At 41.0% G+C, this 22,334-nt stretch overlaps 1 protein-coding gene across 1 annotated transcript in view; it reads left to right on the top strand.

The window, feature by feature from the left end:
- Window positions 1-22,334, top strand: part of LOC121536983 (titin) — a 194,042-nt gene that overhangs the window by 27,567 nt on the left and 144,141 nt on the right. Inside the window, exons 25-36 of the mRNA XM_041844684.2 lie at window positions 240-500; window positions 623-886; window positions 1,008-1,268; window positions 1,373-1,633; window positions 1,719-1,979; window positions 2,070-2,211; window positions 2,325-2,493; window positions 2,754-2,985; window positions 3,269-3,553; window positions 3,820-3,945; window positions 4,325-4,513; window positions 6,486-6,536. Coding sequence (XP_041700618.2) covers window positions 240-500; window positions 623-886; window positions 1,008-1,268; window positions 1,373-1,633; window positions 1,719-1,979; window positions 2,070-2,211; window positions 2,325-2,493; window positions 2,754-2,985; window positions 3,269-3,553; window positions 3,820-3,945; window positions 4,325-4,513; window positions 6,486-6,536 — 2,502 coding nt within the window. The remainder of the gene's footprint in view (window positions 1-239; window positions 501-622; window positions 887-1,007; window positions 1,269-1,372; window positions 1,634-1,718; window positions 1,980-2,069; window positions 2,212-2,324; window positions 2,494-2,753; window positions 2,986-3,268; window positions 3,554-3,819; window positions 3,946-4,324; window positions 4,514-6,485; window positions 6,537-22,334) is intronic.

Raw genomic sequence — 22,334 nt, 5'->3', positions numbered from 1 at the left:
GTTTAACATCTTCATGATTTCTTACGTAAACTCCTTCAGAAAATATGTACATTTCATGAATTGATAGACATTTTCCCTACCCTGACTCAAAGGTGTCTGCTGAGTAAGATCGGATTGGTTCCTTATTGGTTTCTTATTTTCTTAATATACCATATTAAAGCTGTATCTCCACCATCCACTACCCTTTCACTACCCTATTTACCAGTTATCTAAAGTAAACCATGTCTCTATGTTCCCAGGTGGTGCCATAAACAGACCACTCCAGGACGTGACTGTGGCTGACTCTCAGACAGCTGAGCTGGAGTGTGAGGTGGCCAACCCAACTGCTGAGGGCAAGTGGCTGAAGGATGGACAACCCGTGGACTTCAGTGATAATGTCAAACATATGAACAATGGAGCTGTCAGACGTCTTGTTATTACCATAACCAGACACAATGACATCGGTGAATACACTTACCAGGTCGCAAACTCCAAGACAACAGCCAACCTGAGAGTTGAGGGTAGGTGTTAAATCCTGAGCGGAAATTGTTGTTTATTTTAAACGGGTGTTAGCATTAATATATGCCTATTATATGATTACTATATGACTGCTGTAATGTAATGTTAATGTTTGATTTCATAGCTGTGAAAGTCAAGAAGACCCTGAAGAACCAAACTGTCACTGAGACACAGGAGGCAGAGTTCAGTCTTGAGCTCACCCACAAGAATGTGAAGGGCTCACAATGGATTAAGAATGGTATAGAGATCAAACCTAGTGAGAAATATGAAATCACAACTGATGGCATGGTCCACACCTTGAAGATCAAGAACTGCGACACACGCGATGAATCAGTTTATGGATTCAAACTTGGGAAACTATCTGCTAATGCCAGATTGAACGTTGAGAGTAAGTGCATATTTTAACTGTCACAAATTGATTTATACAATCAAGTATACAAATGTATGTATACTTGAAATGTTTCTACTTACCCTTTGAGGTTTTTGACTCTCATCAATCTCTTTTTCAGCAATCAAGATTGTGAAGAAGCCTAAAGATGTGACATCACTATTGGATGCCACTGCCTCTTTTGAGCTGAGTCTGTCCCATGATGACATCCCTATCAAATGGATGTTCAATAACAAGGAGCTTAAACCAAGTGAAAACGTCAAAATACTGTCTGAGAGAAAAGCTCACAAGCTGACCATCCAGAATGTGAAGACTGACAACCATGGAGAGTACACAGCTGTAGTTGGAAACCTGCAATGCAGCGCATCTTTATATGTTGAAGGTCGGTATTGAGTTTGATGAATAGACTAGAGTACTGGATACATGATTGCTGAATACTCAATTGATACCTTTTACTTAAATGTAGATTTTATGTGATTTTTCCAGCTCTGCGTGTCACAAAACCCATCAAGAACATTGAAGTCCCAGAGACCCATGTGGCCACTTTTGAATGTGAAGTTTCACACTTCAATGTCCCATCCACCTGGCTGAAAAATGGAGTGGAGATTGAAATGAGTGAAAAGTTCAGGATTGTGATGCAGGGCAAACTTCACCAGCTCAAGATCATGAACACTAGCAGAGAAGACTCGGCAGAATACACTTTTGTCTGTGGAAATGACAGAGTCTCAGCCACTTTGACCGTCAATGGTAAGTTTACTCTTCATTATCAATGAAGTAATCCCTAATCATATTATTGTCAGAACTTATCGTAACATTTTCCTTTTTACCTTAGCCATTTTGATCACCTCCATGCTGAAAGACCTCAATGCACAGGAGAAAGACACAATCACATTTGAAGTGAATGTCAACTATGAGGGCATCACCTACAAGTGGCTCAAGAATGGTGTTGAGATTCCCTCCACAGAAAGATGCCAGAGCCGAACCAAACAGCTAACTCACTTGCTCACCATCCGAAATGTTCATTTTGGTGATAGTGCGGAGTACAAGTTTGTGGCTGGTTCTGCTGCGTCATCAGCAAAGCTTTATGTTGATGGTATGTTCTTATTTTTCTTCCATTTTCCCAAAAAATATGTTCCTGTATATTTCACAATCTTAGGTCTTATTTCTGTACTTTGTGTTTTAGCTCGCGTTATTGAATTCACCAAGCATATCAAAGATATCAAGATTACAGAGAAGAAGAGGGCCACTTTTGAATGTGAGATCTCTGAGCCTAATGTTCAGGTGATGTGGATGAAAGATGGACAGGAGCTGGACAGTTCCGAAAGGTACGTCTTATTACCATCAATATTAGACCTGGTGAAGATACTAATGGGTATCATAATAAACTAATCTTAACTATTCATCTGTATCTAACTGTTATTTCTGAATGCCTTGACAGATACACCGTATCCACTGAGAAATTCCTGCACCGTCTAATGATCCAGTCAGTCCGCATGTCTGATGCCGGAGAGTATTCTGTTGTTGCTGGTACAAGCATGTCAAAGGCTTATCTCACCGTGGAGGGCAAAGATGTCCGCATTACAGAGCCTGCTGAGAAGAAAATGACGGTGAATATGTATTTGACACATTTTTGACACATAGTCCCTTGTAGCTCAGTTGGTAGAGCATGGCGCTTGCAACGCCAGGGTTGTGGGTTCGTTTCCCACGGGGGGCCAGTATGAAAATGTATGCACTCACTAACTGTAAGTCGCTCTGGATAAGAGCGTCTGCTAAATGACTAAAATGTAAAAATGTAATTTTTGTGTACAGAAAAAACAACCTTTTTCTTTTAATTTTAAACATGATTGATATCATTATTAATTTCTAGGTTGTTGAGAAACAAAGAACGACATTTGAGTTTGAAGTCAATGAGGATGACATTGAAGGTCGCTGGCTGAGGAACGGTGTTGAGCTCCAGTTTTCCGTTGAGCAGAGGTTCAGCTATGTTTGCATTAGAAAGCTCCATCGTCTGACCATAACTGAGACCTACAGAAGTGATGCAGGAGAATACACCTTCATCGCTGGCAGGAACAGGAGCGTTGTGACACTTTATGTCAACAGTAAGTCAAACTTCATGGTATTGGTTTTATGGGAGAATATATTTAATTGCCCTATATCTGTGTAATAATTACAGTAATAACTGCAGTTACATGTCCTTGCCTGTAGAGGGCATAGCAGTGCCCTCCTACTAGAGTAGCAGCATAGTAGGTATAGACTATGCTGATAGAGGATACAGTATGTCATTTTTTAACAGCTGGATTCAAAGTGATGATGACAATGGGCCTTCCTCAGTGTTGCATCTTTCTTCATCACATTTCTTATTTCATTTTCTTTTTCATTTAGTCCCTGAGCCACCTCAGATCATTAACCACATGCAGCCCCTGTCTGTAGAGGCTGGCAAACCTGCTCGCTTCTCTGTGGAAGTGACTGGCGTCCCCCAGCCCCAGGTGTTCTGGTACAAGAACTCCCAGGCTCTCTCCCCAGGCTTCAAGTGCAAGTTCCTGCGTGATGGGAATGAGCACTGTCTGCTACTCATTGAAGTGTTCCCAGAAGATGCAGCAGTCTACAACTGTGAGGCCAAGAATGAGGGTGGTGTTGCCACCAGTTCAGCTGCACTGAATGTAGAAGGTAACAATTACATTTTTGTGTGATAATAATGCTAAGTCAACAGAAATGATGACATAACAGAAGACCAATTGTTGTCAAAAACTAGTTGTAAAGGTACACCATTCTTACACATTTTATGCATTCCGTATATGATTATTTTATCATATCAACCTTTTTATAGAGGGCTAAGATGACCATTGTTTTTGTTTCCGAAGATATTACCTCACAAATAAAGAACTGAAATGGTTTATTAATATAAGAAAGTCGCTAATTATCTTTCATTTCAGTTTCAGAAGTTGTTTCTCCTGACACTGGAGCTCCTCTGTCCCCACCTACCATCGTCTCACCAATCAGCAACACCTCAACCACTGAGGGAGAGTCTGCCAGATTCCAGTGCAAAGTTACTGGAGAAGGTATTTTGCACATTACATTGTTGGGATGAGTTGGAATAAAAAGTATTTTTGTGAATTTCTATTGGGTGTAATTGTGGAAGAATCCCTTTTGTTATTAGTTATTGTCCTATTGTTGCATTAGAAGGTGAGGCAGGTGAACCTCTCCATTATAAAAAATAAAATGTATTATAAATCCCTTGTTAAAAACATACTATGATGTTTCAGTCAGAGACCTTCATCAGACAGAGCTAATTTGTCAGACAGTAATTTTTAAGAATAATATAATTTAACTTTATTTTGAATGTATGTATTCATGTTTGCTGACAAATATTATTAATGAATAAAAAACATTTTATTCTAAAAAAAAGATGTCGTTTTAAATCCAATCGTCCATTTGTAGCTCTGAAGATGTCCTGGTACCGTGGTGAGAAGGAAATTAAGCAGTCAGACTTCTTCAGGATTTCTACGTTTGATGACACCTGCCAGCTGGAGATCACCAGAGTGTACTCGGAGGATGAGGGGGAATACACCTGTGTTGCCAGAAACACGGCAGGAATGGTCACATGCTCTGCACATTTGAAACTTGATGGTGAGTTTGCATACCTTTCTGTAACCAGATGGTTACCTATAGCCAGAATAGATTCCGACTCTACGCTTGCTTACAGCTCCGCTGGGGTCGGGCAGGCTTCCTGTTTACATTAAGACACCGTGGAGCTGGCGCGAGATATGGCTGGGGAAAACCTACCTAGATCCAGTGATGAGAAATTAGTTGTACTCCGAATTGTCCCATTATCCCAACTGTTAAACCGAGAAAGTTGAACGACTGCTAGTTTCTTTTCGGAAAACTGCCCTTATGCTAGTTAGCAGAAGCCACAACAGCCATTTTGGAATGGCAGTGTCAGCCAATCAGCTCCTTTGTTGTTTAACGCGACATGCCATATCATAATGGCTGCTGTGGCTACTGCTAGCTAGCATGAGGACGAAAACTGCAGTTTACTTTAAAAAACGGCAGTCGTTCAATCTTCTCAGTGTAACAGTTGGGATAATGGGACAATTCTGAGTAGAACACATTTCTGGATTGAGGTACGTTTTCTGAGCCATATCTAGAAATATTATCATTTGGAGCCATAGATAACTAATTTAGCAGATAAATAACTTCAATCTATAATATGATTATGCAGTATCCTCTTAAATATATACTTTTTTCTCTATGCACATGACTTTCACTAGAAATGTACAAACATGGATATGTGTATCTGTGTCCATTCCATAAAAATGATCATACTCAATTCATTGAACATGCTTCCTTTCAGGGCAAAAACAAACTATGGATATTACATCTGATTCTCAAAGGCATGTCTCATCCAGTCTTTCATCAAGCTTCTCAAGTGTAAAGAAGGAGCAAATTGCCCAAAGGCCCATTTTTATTCACCCAATAGAAAGCTGCGTCGTTCAGCATGGTGAAGTGGCCAGGTTCCATGCTTGTGTGTCCAGCATACCAAAGCCAGATATTAGCTGGTATCATAACCAGCAGCCAATTAAGCCTATCAAAGATATTGTCTTTCATTTCGATGAGATGACAAACACTGCCACGCTAATTATAGTCGACGCTTACTCTGAGCATGCTGGACAATACACTTGCAAAGCAACCAATAACGCCGGAGAGGCGATGTGCACAGCAACTCTTGCAGTAACCAAAGAAGGTAACTCGTTATTTACCTCGAATTAGCCTTTGATTTTACCGTGTAATGAATCATCTATTAATTTTCACAAATGTCCTTTCTCCAACCGACACCTCTCACTAAACCAACCAAATTACTTTCTTCTTCTTCTTGGGAAAAATTTTTTTATTTACCATATTCTATATAGTTTACTAACCTCACAATTTAAAATCGAATACTAGAAATATGTTAGTCACTTCTTTAGTTCTAATTCCTAGATGGGTATATGCAGCTTGAGTAGAACACATTCTCTTCTTGTCATTCTTCTCTGTCACTCCTTGCTCTCCTTGCAGCTTGAGTAGGTAGTACATTCTCCTTTTCTCATTCATCTATCTCACTCCTTGCTGTCCTTGGTTGTGAAATCCCTCTCAGCGATAGCTCTCTGCACTGTGCATGTTGTTATCTATATATACCCTCTCCCTATCTGGACTTGAATCTTGACTGTCAAACTTTGCTTTGATTGTTTGTACCAATGTTTGTACCCCTGTTTTGTACCCCTGTTTGTACCATCAAAGTGGAAACGTTCAAATTATTGTAATCAGTTAAAGAGTTTGAGTTAAAATTGTTAGCATAACCTCTGAAAAGCATTTTTGTCCAGCAATTAATTACATCTGGGCTAAGCATTAAGTCCAATATTGCTCCTTGAAATGAGCAATCTCAAAATGATAGATGGATCAATTCAGTATCTAATTTGATGGGCAACCCTTTTTCTGTAAGTTTGTAGAACTAGGCTCTCACATACAGAAAGGGTGAAATGAAGCCAAAATGGAAAGGAATTGGTACCCATCATCATCATAGATTATCGTCTTAAATGACACCAACTCTTCATTTACTTTACAGTAACCCATATGAAGGAAGAGATTGAAGCAACCATTGAGCAGGAAGTCAAAGGTAAGACTAATTTACACTCTTCATTACTGAAATGTACTTCATCAATGCCTTAGTTGAATGACATGTACCTGAGCATATGGATAAGTGATTTCTGAATGTTCACACTGCATGTAAGCGGAAAATGTTTTTGATGGAAAATGTTCTTCTTATGTATTCTTCAATATCGACATAATGTTATGTCCTTGTATTATGTGATTGGTTTTTGTACAGCAAGCACTGATTAAAACTGCTTGCTTTTAGAAGTTTTAGAAAAATGAGTTTTGGCATCTATCAATCTTATCCTTTACGCATGAGGGTTCTTACTGGATTGTAATGGATTCCCAAAAAGGTGCAGGATGTGTATCTTTTAAAGTTTCCAGACCTCAGGAAATTATCCTTTAAAAGATATGGGAATAGCCACATCTTTTAATTGCTTCTTAAAGTGTATTGCATCTGGAACTATCCTCCTGCAAATATTTCTTAGACTGGCTTGCAGATAGTGGTATGTGATTAATTGTTTGCTTTTAAAATAACATGATTATACCTGTAAACTATATTAGTTCGAATAAACGCCTTCTCATACAATTCTAGAGCTGCTTTTACAAGTTTTACTTATTTATATCATTGGAGAGTCATGTTTCTCATTAAATGTTTTTGAATAATTTACCCTCATTCAAAGGATTAGAAAGGGCGTTTATTCATCTTTCTGCAAGTCAGGTAAGGAATATTTAGCTTAAGAATACACAAAGTAAAGCAAAAGCAAGCTTATTGAAAAAAGCAGAGCAGGTTATTTTGGAAATAATTATGCTTTTTAAGAAATTTATGTTTTGAAGAAATGTCCACAGAAGAAGGAACAAAACATCCAGCAATTTTCGTGTCAGAATCTTTAAAAAAGAATCAAGTCTTGCGTTTATTCGAACAAATATGGTGAGTGAAATTGTTTTTTTTATGGCTTTGTGACTTGCTGCATGTACTTAATATTTTCATTAATATTCATTTCAAAAATTTGAATTTTATAATCTTTTTTTTTTACCCAGAGGGAATTTTATTGAAAGGTTTTTTTCTTTTTTCCAGAGTTGTTTTATAATAAAAGGACTGAATCCCGGGAGAACAGAGGACAGATGCGCAGACCCTTTTCAGACACGGAAGAGGACTTGGATCAAGCCAACAATTCATCCATCAAATGGAATGGGGTTGATAACATTAAGCCATTTTTTACAAAAAAGCTGACATTCCAGAATGTTCTAGAGGGAGAACCTGCTGCATTAAGATGCAGATTGGTAGCTTTCCCGATCCCAACCATAATATGGTTTCATAACAATAGACCGATTCCGAAAGAACGCCGTCGTAGAATACGTACAGAGAGCACTATGCACATGCATGTGACGAGTTTAGTCATTGATAGTATAAAAGATAAAGACTCCGGCAGTTACAAAGTAATGGCTATTAACACAGAGGGGTCTGCAGAGTCCATATCATCACTTCTGGTGTCAATGAGGGAAGAACAAGATGCCAATTATCTAAGCCATGTTAGACGGTCAACTAGACCTCATGGAAGCTTAGATTCATTGGTTGATCAAAAAAAAGAGAGAAAGTTCAGGGTTGACCTGAGATGCGTTGGTTCTCCATTTGATAAAAAGTCAAAACCGAGGGGCAGATCCAGATCTAAGGATGCGCCGGTTCGCACCTTGTATTTCAGAAGCTTATCACCATCAAGAGGGAAAAATAAAGAAACTAATCTGAATGAAACCGCATCTGAACGAGCCCGCTCTCCACCTTCTATGTTTGGTGGAGAAAGGGTTAGTAGGTCTGAAAGGTTTAATGACAGACACAGTGATATCTACTGTGACAGACACACTGGCAGATTCAGCGACAAATTCAGTGACAGGTGCAGTGATAGATACAGCGATAGATTCAGTGACACAGAAAGCCTGCACGGAGAAGTAAAAGCAAAGCTTGGCCTGTTACAAAATGCAGTCAAACGAAAAAAGAGGCTCTCTATGTCCACAATGTCATCATCAGAGTTTGACTTGGAGTCAAACGCAAGTGAATCTAGCTATGCAGATTATGTTGATCGATTAAGGGTCAAGAAGCCTGCCTCCTTACCTGGAGATTTACAGCATGCTCAACCTTTTGAAAGATACAATAGAAACGATAAAGTTTCTGCAGAATTCTATGGTAGATATGACAGAATTCCCACACATAGTGCTGAATCGACACAGCCCCATGTGAGGCATTCATTTGAACCTCAGTCTCGGTCTAGGGCCATTCAAATGTTGAAAAGTGAACAACCAGCGGCAGGAAAAGAAAAAGACTTTGAAACACATATGGATGAAAAGGCCCTTACTCCAGGGGAACCTCAACATGAGGTCGGATTCGAACAAAGGATAGGTGAGGACTTAGAAAATCAAGGTGCACATTACATAGGAAATGAAGGTGAGGAATATTTAGGAAATCAAACTCGGTTTTCTGAAGACCTAAAGACAAAGATGGAGGGGACATTTGTCTTAACTTGTGCTGAAACAAGGAGATCTCCACACATTGCTGCACAGAGATCTCCAAACATTGCTGCAATGGATGAATTTTCTAGACCCAGCCCAATCAAACCACTGAAGGAAATACTTTCCAGTGAGACAAGTATTACACAAGAGGATACTGTGAAGAGCACAGAACAATTTGAACAACCACCCAGCTCTGCTGAAAACCGCTATGAGAACATTGAAAGTGAATGTGAAGATAAACTTTTAGCCTTGAGGATTAGAAAATGGCAAAAGGGAATGCAGATGGACCAAGAGGAACAGTTTGAGAATGAAACAGAGCATTCGAAGGCAAGGGATTCGCCATACATGCGATCTGAAATGCATATTTATGGTGAGGAGATAGAGACAAAAACAGCGATAGAAACTGTCAGAGAGGAGAAACATTGGGAAGAGCATCATATATCCCAGGAAAAGGTCCTCTTATCCCAGGAAAATGTTTATGGATTGAAGAGTGGAACTGAACAGAATTGGTCCCTTTCCCAAACCAAAGAGAAGAGTGCCAGTGAGAGAACACAAGAAGAGCACCGTGTATCCCGGGAAGATGCTCACTTAACTCTGGAAGAGCTCCACGTACCCCAAGAAAATATTAATGGATTGAAGGTTGAAACCGAACAGAATTTGTCCCGTTCCCCAAAAGAGAGCCATGCCAATATTTATGGTGAGGAGCAAGAGAGAAAAACTGCAACAGAAACTGAGTCATTCACTTTCCAACATTTGCCCTGTTCTCCAAAAGAGAGTCGTGCAGAGAGTAGTGGGGAAAAAACTTGGGAAGAGCACCATTTATCCCTGGAAAAGGTCTGTTTATCCCAGGAAAATATTGTCCCTTTCCAGAATTTGCCCCTTTCCCAAACAACAGAGAGGAGAGCCAGTGTGAACAAAACAGGAGAAGAGCACCATTTATCCCAGGATAATATTTCTGGATTGAAGAGTGACAGTGAACAGAATTTGCCCCGTTCCCCAAGAGAGAGGCGTGCCAGTGAAAAGAAAACACGAGAAGAGCACCATGTATCCCAGGGAGGACTTCACTTATCCCGTGAAGAGCTCCACTTATCCCAGGAAAATATTTATGAATTAAAGAGCGAAAGTGAAAAGTTTGGGAGTGAGGAAGAGGCTCTGGCACATCGAATCATGAAATGGCAGCAAGACGTTTTGACTGAGCAGGAGAAAGCTGTTGACTTGGATTCTGATTGGGTTGGTGCAGATTACTCATCCTATGTTGCTAGAAAACGGTCTGAGTCAAAAATGGCTGCTGAGGGCACTACTCTTGGATCAACCGCTCACTCTGAGGCAGATTCAGCGAGAAGAAGAAAGCCTTCCCCAGAAAAGACAGACTATGAAAAGTTCCTGACTGAGGATGTCCCTCATGATTTCAGAGATGAGAGAAGGTCCACACAAGAAAAGACAGTGAAGGAACATGTCCTTACTGAGAAGGATATCGCTCCTGAATACAGATATGACAGCTCCTCACCAAAAAAGACGGCAGATGAAACGTTCCTGACTGAGGATGCCCCTCATGAGTACAGAGATGTAAGAAGAAAGTATTCTGCAGAAAATACAACAAAGGAAATGCTTCTCCGTGATGATACAGCCCATGAAGGCCCAAGAAGGCCTTCTCCAGAAAAGATGACGAAGGAAAGGTTCTTGAGTGAGCATGCCCCTCATGACTACAGAGATGAAAGCAGATCTTCGCCAGAAAGGACAGCAAAGGAAAAGTCCCAGAGTAAGGATGTCCATGATTTCAAAGATGAACGTTTCCAGTGGCCCCCTCCTCCACAAACTGTTATTGATGAAACAAGGTTGCAGACCGAGAGTGAGTATTTTGTGAGCGAAGAGGAAGCTTTGGCTCAGCGCATCTTAAAATGGCAAGAAGATGTTCTCACCGAACAAGAAGAAGCTGTTGAATTAGAGTCCAACTGGGCTTTGGCTGAACATTCACAACACCCAAAGAAAACCGATGCCAGTGGACCTCATGAAGGTTACTCTAATGAACCTGTGAAAGAACACTCACCTGTGAGAGAACCCTCCCCTATAAGACAACATCACATTGGTCAGCATGAGAGTTCATATTTTGAACCAGTCTCTTATCAGAATGAGAAGTCTCAAACAATGTCCCTTGGGTCCTCACCTGTGAGAGAACGATCATCTGTGAATGAACGCTCGCCTGTGAAAGAACGCTCTCCTGTTAAAGAGTGCTCTCCTGTGAAAGAATCCTCACCTATGAGACAACATCGAATTGGTGAGCATGTCTCTCAAGAGGATTGGGCTATGGCTGAACTTTCACAACACCATCATCAGAGAACTTACGCCAGTGGAGATGATGCCAATGAAGGTCCTTCTTATGAACCTGTTTCTCATCATATAGAGAAGTTTCATCAAATGTCACTTGGATTTCACTCACCTGTGAGAGGGTCCTCACCAATTAGAGGGTCCTCACCAGGGAGAGAAACCTCACCTGGTAGAGAGCCCTCCCCTGGCAGAGAACGCTCACTTGGGAGAGGTCGATCACCTGTGAAAGAAGGCTCACCTGGTAGAGAAGCCTCAACTGGGAGAGGCCGTTCACCTTTGAAAGAACATCACGTTGGTCAGCATGGCTCTCAAACCGAAGTTGGTGCAGAAGGGCCTTCCAATTGGGAATCAGGATTGAGACCCGATGAAAAAGAAAAAGTGTCAATGAGGACCACAGAGAGGAAAGAAGAACACAGAGAAATGCTATCAAAAGATGCCAAACACGACCTTCACCAAATGGACATGCCTCAGAGGACAAAAGAATTTGATACGACTTCACCAAAAACATCCCTACCTATCTTTGTGAGAGAAATCTCATCCATGAAAGTAAAGAGGGGAGAGATGACAGATTTTAAATGTCGTTTCCGGGGAGACCCTCAACCAACTGTCACTTGGCTCAAAGATGACCAACCAATCGGTCAAAACCCAGACTTTGATGTTCTCATCAAATTGAATGAAACCACGTTAACCATCTACTATCCGACTATATACCATGAGGGGACATTTACTTGTGTTATCACTAATACATTTGGAAAGTCAACCTCCTCTGCCACACTAGAAGTTACTGAGAGTGAGCAATTAAGAAAATCACCATCGCCAGTGGCCTCACGTAAAGTGAAAGTGACAACAGAGTATGAAATGAGTGAAGAAGATCTTGACCAAATTATTGACGAGGAACTTGAATCGTACATGGACGTTAAAACGGATGAGAAATCCTTTCTACAGGTGCCTCAGGCTGTCTTGCACAGACCTCGTGCTTCAGACTCACAATATTCTACTTCTCATGTCGAGATCAGGATCACTGCTCCAACACCAGTCCCATTCGAAATGATTGAAAAAGACGCAGAGACGTCTGAGGACGATGGTAGTTCTCATCCTATGAAACACAAATTCACATTCTCCTATGATCCGAGTGATGCCGCTAAGGTAGTCATTAAATCTGAGAACATAAGCTCTTCAGAAGGCCAGACCAGTAAGGTTGAAAGGAGTTCTGATGTGTCCTTCCAACCTGCTGTTGCTATTGCTATTGCTTCTGAGGTAGAAGCAGACATGGCAGGTGAGAGCAAACAGTATATACTATCCGAATTTTCAGAAGATTTGAGGCATTCCCCTCTGAGCCATACTAGTTATATTACTAATCAGGCATTAATGCAGAATCTGGACAAATCTCTAGGTTCCCACAGCCTTAAAGATAATGTTCCAAACGTAACTAAACCAAAGCAAAGTGTTTCAAAAGAAGCACCTACTATTACTGGGTGTGGTCTGCAATCATCTGCTGCAGTAGTCCAAGTGTCACAAATTAAGCAGGCCTTTGAGGCACCTGTGTTGTCAGAGGCACCTGAATTGTCAGAGGCACCTGAATTGTCAGATATCACTGTTGATGAAGTGAAAAAGTCCACAGAGTCGTATTTCCCTGAGGATATCCCAGAAGTTTCAATCCATCCTGATCAGGATGATATGTCATTGGTAACTAATGTTGTGGAAGGAACTCCACTTCAGGCCAAACAAGACACTATATTAGTAGAAGGTAGTTATACACAGATTTCGAGAGCAAAGTCAATTTCCCCCAAAAGTGGACCAGAGGTAGAAAGTACACAAATTTCGACCAAAGCGAAGACAGTCTCTCCAAAAAGTACCCCAGAGCGTGGCCAGACCATGTCTACTACTCAGGAGGAAGACAATGAAATCTGTATGATTTCAGGAGAAACTGTTGAGGAAGCTGGCGTAATTGACACCCATGGTGACTTAAAACACTTTGTTCCCCTCTCAAGTGTAGCAGAGGTGCAGGAGTCACCAAAAATTGTCAGACCTGAGGCAGTTAAGGCAGTAAAGACTAGCCATTCACCAGAAAGTATAGGACCTGGTGTAATCGATGAAAGTATGGAAGAGGACAGTGGAAGTGCATTTGTCAGCACTGGCAGTAGCTTCATTCCTTGTGAGAAAGTCCCAATGTCGGAGACCCCAGATGATGTTTCACTGTCAGTTGGTGATGAGGTTGTAAAGCCAAAAAGATTATCTGGCTCATTTGCAGCTCCAGAAGTTCAGAGATTGGACACTGAGTCTTCTGTTGGCGAGGACATGACTGACATTAATGAAAACATGTCTATATCTGAACGCTCAAAGGGTAGCGCATTTGTCAGTGTTAGTGGGGCACGTAGTGAAATTGTTAGTGAAGAAACTGCAGAGGAAAATGAGGAACATGCTGATGCTGAGAGTGGTGAGCCTTCAGTGGTTTCAAAATCAGTGAGTATTAAGCTCAAAGAAGATGGTTTTACAGATTATCTTGCTGCACAAGGTTCACAACAGCAAGCAGAGGCTAAAGCAGATAGTGATTATCTAAGTACGGCTGTCAGTCAAGGTGCTACAGGTGTGACCTCACTTGAGGAGGAGGCAGTGACCTTCAGTACTGTTTATGACTACTACAACCCACCAACTGAGTGGGGCAGACCCCTATCACCAGAGTCGGAGATGTCCATTGAGTGTGGTAGCACATTTAGTGAGGAATTAACAGAAATCGAGCGATTCTATACGCCAGCTTCTTCAACTGAAATTTCGCTGCTCCCGAAATCTCCCGAATCTTTCCACACTCCTGAAACTGAAACCCCAGCAGGTTATATGACCCCTAATGAGTATGCCTTCTCTCCTCTTGAACGTAAAAGACCATCTACTGACACCAGTGAGAGGTTATTTTCTCCTGCTAAGTTCTTGAGGTCACCCGATGATGAGGGCATTGAGACAACCCCCCCTGCATTTAGCTTAGAGGAAGAAATCTTCCTCTCAGAGCGTGCCCTTGGCCTTGGAGGACTACAGGAAAAAGTCCAGGGAATCCCTCCGGCTTTCCTCAAACCTCTCACCAAAAGGAGAGTTTTTGAACAAGATTCATTATCATTTTACGCTGAGGTTTTTGGGTTGCCTTCACCTGAAGTGAAGTGGTTTAGAAACAAAACCCAGCTTGTTGCAGAAGAAAGGATTACAATGGATAGAGATGGCGACAATATCACACTTGTTATTCAGAACATTACAAAAGCTGATCAAGGTGAATATATTTGCGAAGCTGTTAACTATGTAGGGGAGGCAAAAAGCGTTGCACTAGTTGTAGTTATATCCAACGAGGCCAGATATATGCCCCCACCACCAGCAGTCACCCATCAGCATGTGATGGAGTTTGATGTTGAGGAAGACGATGACTCATCGAGGTCTTGCTCCCCTCAGGAGATTCTATTAGAGGTGGAGCTGGATGAAAACGAGGTTAAAGAGTTTGAGAGACAGGTGAAGATAATTACCATCCCAGAATACACTGCTGACAATAAAAGTATGATAATATCACTCGATGTTCTCCCGAGTATGTACGAGGAGAGTGGAGTTGACTTTGTAACACAGGAAAGGGATGATTTAAAAATAGCTTTTGAGGTTACAGAAATGCCACCGCGCTTCATCAACCCAATTTGTGATATGGAAACCCCCGAAAATACAACTGTAATGTTTGAGTGTTCTCTGATGGGAATTCCCTCTCCGATAGTATCATGGTTTAAAGGTAACAAGAAGATCCCTCACGATAACAAGAAATACTTGTACTCGTCTGATGGAGACAATCATTTCCTAAAGATCAGGAAAGTAAGCGCTCATGATAGTGGAATATACACCTGCAGGGCCATCAATGTGGTTGGGGAAACTCTTTGCAGGGCATCTCTTCTTGTGTTGAATCCTAAAAGCTTTATAGGGAAAACAAGAGGAAGAGAATTGACAGCTGTGTCTCTTGGTAGTGCTAAAGTTCAGCCTCAAAAGTTTGACTTAGTTGTTGGGAATGAGTTTGACGGTGAGCAGGCATCAGAAATAGAGCTGGAATTTGAATTCGAGCAGGAAGCTGATGAATCACAAAAAGCTGTTAGACTTGTAGCCATGACAGACAATGAGATGAGCGAGCAGGGAGAGAAATATGTCAGTATAAATTTTGACGTTTTCGCAGAGCCCGCCAAAGATGATAAAATAGAATTCAAAGGAAAGTCATCAGAATCGTGTAGTTTCCAGTTTCAAATGACTGAAACTCCACCAAAATGCATTATTCCTTTGACAAACGTCACTGCAGCAGTAGGAACTCCAGTGGTCCTCCAGTGTTTAGTTAATGGTAAACCTCATCCCACTGCTGAATGGTACAAAGATGGGGATCCAGTGAAAGACACTAGGTACATGATCCAAGAGAAAGCATCTGGACATTTTAATTTGATCATAACAAATGTCACCCAAAATGATGCCGGGGAGTACAAGTGCCTTATCCAAAACAAATCTGGATATACTGAAACAACTGCTTTGTTGAAAGTGTTCTAATCTCTTCATGTAATTTATGTTCATGTGGATGTTGAACTCAATTAAGGAATTGTGTGTTCGAAAAGTAGCTTTTATTAATTATTCCGAGATACATGCTAAACGTTTTCTGAAATTAGGTATTGATCTTATTTATTGTGTATAGTGTATAATCACTTCACACATAAGTCATTATACATTTTATATAATCATGTTTGGTAAAGGGGAATGTTTGCTTTTCAAAATAGTCAAACAAAAGTTATTGCTTGTTTTATTTAACGTGACAACGTGTATGAATACTTACCACCCATGTGTAATCAAGACATTGTTATGAAGACATTCGTGTTAGGCCCAAATGAAGATCTTGCATCAAAATGTCCAGTGTTTTAATATTTCAAATTAATCATAGAATTTAATATATAGTCATATATAATATAACAAATACATAAAACTCTTGGGCTTATCTAGTTGATCATTGGGGGTTTCTCGGACCCAGATTTAGCCTACTGCTGAACTAAAAAGCATGCTCAATGGAGAGCTGGTGATCCAATTCCCAGTGTGTAGTGTTGAAGTTGGAATTCAAATGATTACAGTACATACAGTGGGGAAAAAAAGTATTTAGTCAGCCACCAATTGTGCAAGTTCTCCCACTTAAAAAGATGAGAGAGGCCTGTAATTTTCATCATAGGTACACGTCAACTATGACACTGTTGCTGGTATTTTGGCCCATTCCTCCATGCAGATCTCCTCTAGAGCAGTGATGTTTTGGGGCTGTCGCTGGGCAACACAGACTTTCAACTCCCTCCAAAGATTTTCTATGGGGTTGAGATCTGGAGACTGGCTAGGCCACTCCAGGACCTTGAAATGCTTCTTATGAAGCCACTCCTTCGTTGCCCGGGCGGTGTGTTTGGGATCATTGTCATGCTGAAAGACCCAGCCATGTTTCATCTTCAATGCCCTTGCTGATGGAAGGAGGTTTTCACTCAAAATCTCACGATACATGGCCCCATTCATTCTTTCCTTTACATGGATCAGTCGTCCTGGTCCCTTTGCAGAAAAACAGCCCCAAAGCATGATGTTTCCACCCCCATGCTTCACAGTAGGTATGGTGTTCTTTGGATGCAACTCAGCATTCTTTGTCCTCCAAACACGACGAGTTGAGTTTTTACCAAAAAGTTCTATTTTGGTTTCATCTGACCATATGACATTCTCCCAATTATCTTCTGGATCATCCAAATGCACTCTAGCAAACTTCAGACGGGCCTGGACATGTACTGGCTTAAGCAGGGGGACACGTCTCGCACTGCAGGATTTGAGTCCCTGGCGGCGTAGTGTGTTACTGATGGTAGGCTTTGTTACTTTGGTCCCAGCTCTCTGCAGGTCATTCACTAGGTCCCCGTGTGTGGTTCTGGGATTTTTGCTCACCGTTCTTGTGATCATTTTGACCCCACGGGGTGAGATCTTGCGTGGAGCCCCAGATCGAGGGAGATTATCAGTGGTCTTGTATGTCTTCCATTTCCTAATAATTGCTCCCACAGTTGATTTCTTCAAACCAAGCTGCTTACCTATTGCATATTCAGTCTTCCCAGCCTGGTGCAGGTCTACAATTTTGTTTCTGGTGTCCTTTGACAGCTCTTTGGTCTTGGCCATAGTGGAGTTTGGAGTGTGACTGTTTGATGTTGTGGACAGGTGTCTTTTATACTGATAACAAGTTCAAACAGGTGCCATTAATACAGGTAACGAGTGGAGGACAGAGGAGCCTCTTAAAGAAGAAGTTACAGGTCTGTGAGAGCCAGAAATCTTGCTTGTTTGTAGGTGACCAAATACTTATTTTCCACCATAATTTTGCAAATAAATTCATTAAAAATCCTACAATGTGATTTTCTGGATTTGTTTTTCTCAATTTGTCTGTCATAGTTGACGTGTACCTATGATGAAAATTACAGGCCTCTCTCATCTTTTTAAGTGGGAGAACTTGCACAATTGGTGGCTGACTAAATACTTTTTTCCCCCACTGTATTCTGCTGTTCTATCGCGCGTGCAATGATGTCAGGAAAAACTGGTCGTTGTTTGCTGTAACTTTGTTGTTGTAATATCCCAAACGGATGTGGCAGTTTCAGCTTTAAGAGGTGCGTGTCAAATTATCAATATGTACGCAACCATGATAACTCTGTGTTAGCATGATGCTGTAGAATCAGTGATGTGCAGAATTTTTATTTTTATTTGTGAATGAGTTTGTGATAATATTTTGTTTCTTTTGGTTAATGATTTTAAAAACAATCTTGTACACACCCAAAACAATTATCTAACACAATTTGAATCTAATATTGAATGTACTATTGTAGAGTTTATATTTTCATTAGGACTACAATGGCAAAGTACATCCATTCAAAATAAAGCCATGGGGTTGGCTGTAAAATTACATTTTTTTAAAAGGATATGTTCATTATATACATGATATGTGCTGTAAATATGTGTTTCACTGTATGTTTGAGGCAATTGTATTCTTAATGAATACTGTATATTTGGGCTTATAAAAGATTTACCAATTTGACTAATCTCAATAAAGTACGACAGAGTATTCATTTGGAAATGGGAATAATTTAAATTCATGATTTGTTTGTACAGAAATCACTTCAGTTTGTCTCTAACAGTGTTTATTTATGGAAATAAAATAGTTATATACGGATGTATTTATTGTATGGTGTTTTTTTTAATGTAAAGTAATGTTGATGTCACCCTTGTAAGCTTTTGCAGCGGACACACAGTTGACCAGCATAACCCTTTCTGTAATGGACATTTTATCTCAATCTTACAAATTATTTTTTACACAGAATATTCTAGCTCGACTGTGACGACAGTGGAAGAAGAACAAGAATCCTACACCACTGGCCTTCAGTTACCTCAAAAATCAAAAACACTTGAACTCCAGCCAGAGTCTAAATGCTATTCTAGTACTTTAGAGAAGAAAAAAGAAAAACCAATATTTATGACCCAACTCTCACCAGCAGCTGTCAATGTTGGGGAGTCAGCTAGATTTACTGTCACAGTATCTGGCCTTCCAAAGCCTACTGTTCAATGGTTTCATAATGGGAAAGTAATTACTTCTTCATCAATTTACAAATTAGTTCAAGAAAAAGATGAGTATACCTTAATAATATCTGAGGTAAAAACAGAGTATGAAGGCGAGTACTCTTGTACAGCTAGCAATAGATTTGGCCAGACAACCTGTACTACTTACCTGGAGGTAAGAAAGAGAGCTTCAACTACAGCTGAGCAATGGGTTGAAAAAATGTTTAAAGCCACTGGCCAACCTCCTAATTTCACTAGCCAAATCAAACCTATAAAATGCCAAGAGGGAGGTGAGGCATACTTTAAGTATAAAGTAACTGGTGATCCAATACCAGACGTGCAGTGGTATAAAAGTGATCGTCAAATTCAGCCTGGTAAGTACTGCATTATAGTGAACAACACAGATGGCTCTGGCTTCATCAACATGAAGGGCATTCAACAGCAGGACAGTGGTCTCTATACATGTAAGGCTTCCAACCCATCTGGGGAGGCCTCTTGTAGTGCTGACCTAATTGTGTTCAAAGTGCCTATCTCTGTATCTCAGCGTAAGGAACACATGGTTGTTCAAAAAGGTTATAAAGTATCCATGACTGCTGAACAAGCTACAGAATCCCGCTTGTACGAAGTCAACCTTCCTGGAGAGGCCAGGGCCAGAGATCAGGCAGGACATCAGATGGTGTACACCATTGGCACCGAGGACAGCCAGGTTGTTTCCAGTGAGCAAGTACAAACCCTTAAAGAGTTGGATATGTCTGCGGCTACTGCCCAAAGAGAGAGGGTCACCCACCAGGCTGCAGTTCTGCAGTCACATGAGGTACAAGAGAGAGTGTCTGTGGGTGTCACCCTTCCACCTCAAGTTTCAGCAGTTCCTACGAAACAGCACCGTACGGCTCCATTTCATACATCTGCTGTTCAGGAGAGCCCACAGCTCACAGAGCAGCACTGTGACCGTATCCAAAGCCCAGTAGTCATAGAGATTCAGTCTTCAAAAGAGAAGCGTTCAAAATTAATGTCTGCCACTTCCGAGGAGATAACCACCTTGGCGAGTGTAAGCACAGAGATGTCAGGTGAAAGGAAGACAGATAAAGTAAAGCCAACCTCCGAGCCAAAACATCTTGTCAGTAGTCATCAAGTTGAATCCCAACAGTCAATTTTAAAAGAACGATTGCAAGAAATTCCCAAGCCACAGGAGGAAAAAAGTTACAAAGTCAAAGAAGGCATTAAGATATTGTATTCTGCTATGTCAACTGAAAAACAGATGATTCCTGAGGGCCATACCACAGATGTGCCATCTGCTAACTCTGCTCTACAATCTTCAGTGACCAAAGAATCGTTCAAACCAATCCTAGCCTCAGTTTCTGAGACAAAACAAACATTATCAAAAGAGACTAAATTTACCATGCAGAGGCCAGAAGCAGAGAAGGCTCTCCTTCGTAAAGATTACATTATGAAATCTGCACTGACAGCTGAGGAAAAGCAGATGTTACAAGCTGAACACACAGAACAACTGAAGAGTTTAGAAAGTGCTACCTCATTATTTTCTCAGGTAGAAGGTGAACAGGTACTACATTTGCAGATAATTAGAGATCAGGATATCCTACCATCTGAGGAACCATTTACTTGTGAGAAACCAGCTGTAGAACAAGCAGGCGCCAGGAAAAGCCCTACTCTTTTACATACAGTAACCCATGATGAACGGAGATCTGTCACTTGCGAGGATACGATTTTGTTTGAGGCCAAGAGAGACACAATGACCATTCAGCCCCAAAAACAAGCCCCTACCCCATTACATCTTCAGTCAGTTCATCCAGTAGGTGCCTTAACCAAAGAGGGAATTATTACCATTGAAAAGCCAGACCAACAGACAGCAACACAGAAGCAGGAGAAAGCCAGAAAACATGTAGCATCCTCAGAGGAAAAAAGGGAGCTTAGCGCAGATTATTCCAAAGATCTTGATGGGTCCGTGACAGGAGTTCAGTCAGAGCTTAGAACAGAACCCAGACCGCAGAATATTCTTCAGGTCACATCGAAGCCCATGCAGATATCCAAAGAAACACCATTTACTAGTGATGTCAAACAGCAGCGTGCATTAATCCAAAAGGAAGATCGTTGGAACATCATGCAAGTTACAAGTGTGGCAGATAGTCAAGCGTTAGAGGAGGGACATACTGAGAGTTTGACAACTGTTGACAAATTTACATGCAAAACAAAAATAGAGCCTAAAGTACCTACTGAGCCCATACAAATAGAGGAGAAGGCGATCGCAACTGAGAGTAGTGCACTTCTAGAAGCAACAGAGCAAGATTTTGCCATCCAGATACAGGAAGGACAGTCTGTTAGACAGTCAATAATGATGGATGAAAAGCGTATATTGATTGGTGAAATGTCTCAGCAAATGACCAAATCAGAGTCAACAAAAGTTAGCCTTAAAACTCAGCACAAAATGGCTGTTTTCGTTTCAGAGTCTGGAGAAAGTCGAACTCTTCCAAAGGAGCTCACATTTGTTATTCAGATTCCAAAACCAACAAGTTTGGACATCAGACGTCAGTTGAAAGCTGCACTTCAGTCTGCTGTGGCTCTTGATCAGCCACTTATACTAGCAGACGTTGTTGGAAGTTTAGAGGCTACTGAGGTACAGGAAGTGAAGGTACTCAAGGAACCTAGGCGTGCAATGTTCACTTATCTTATCACAACACCAAGTGCCCCTATGGAAATAACACTTGCTTTTGAAGGTCAGTACCCCAAGACTGCAGATCTAAGGACTGAACTCCAGGCAGCTTTCTACTCAATTGTCTATCACGAGCAGCATGTGCTTACATCTGAGCAACCTGGCACAATGCAAATCGACAAGCCCCAAAGACTACAGGTTAGCAGTGCATCCTCCAAAGAAATACTGTCATCGGTAGTGGAGACCGTAAAAGTAGCAGAAAGTGTAGTTGATTTCACAACACCTAAATCTCAGGCTGCTAAACGAAAGACCGAATCACGGGCTACACATGAAGCGGCAACAGCTGAGGAACGTATTGTGGTGCAAGAGTCCAAAGTAACTCAATCCAACTTGGGTGCTCAAGTAATAGACGTTACTACAGAATCACATGCTGAGTTTGAACAGTCAGTACAGGTGGCCAGAAAGGAGGTTAGAACTATGACTGTAAAAGGTTATGAAAGAGATGTAGGTATGGTTGATATCACCACCGATATGCCCATGACATCCATTCCAACTGAACAGTCTTTAGATGTACTCATCCAAAAAGAACACAGGGAGGAATTTATTTCAGAAGAGGTCAAAAAATCCAAACCTCAAGAAAACGTAAAATATTATCCCATTATTGAAACTTTCCTAGAGGACATTGCCACAGAGGAGCATTGTAAGGTTACATACACTGTGACAGTAAAGTAT

Source organism: Coregonus clupeaformis, chromosome 23, assembly GCF_020615455.1.
Source record: "Coregonus clupeaformis isolate EN_2021a chromosome 23, ASM2061545v1, whole genome shotgun sequence".
Lineage (NCBI taxonomy): Eukaryota > Metazoa > Chordata > Actinopteri > Salmoniformes > Salmonidae > Coregonus > Coregonus clupeaformis.
The sequence above is the reverse complement of the archived record's forward strand: the minus strand, read 5'-3'. Positions and strand labels throughout refer to the sequence as shown.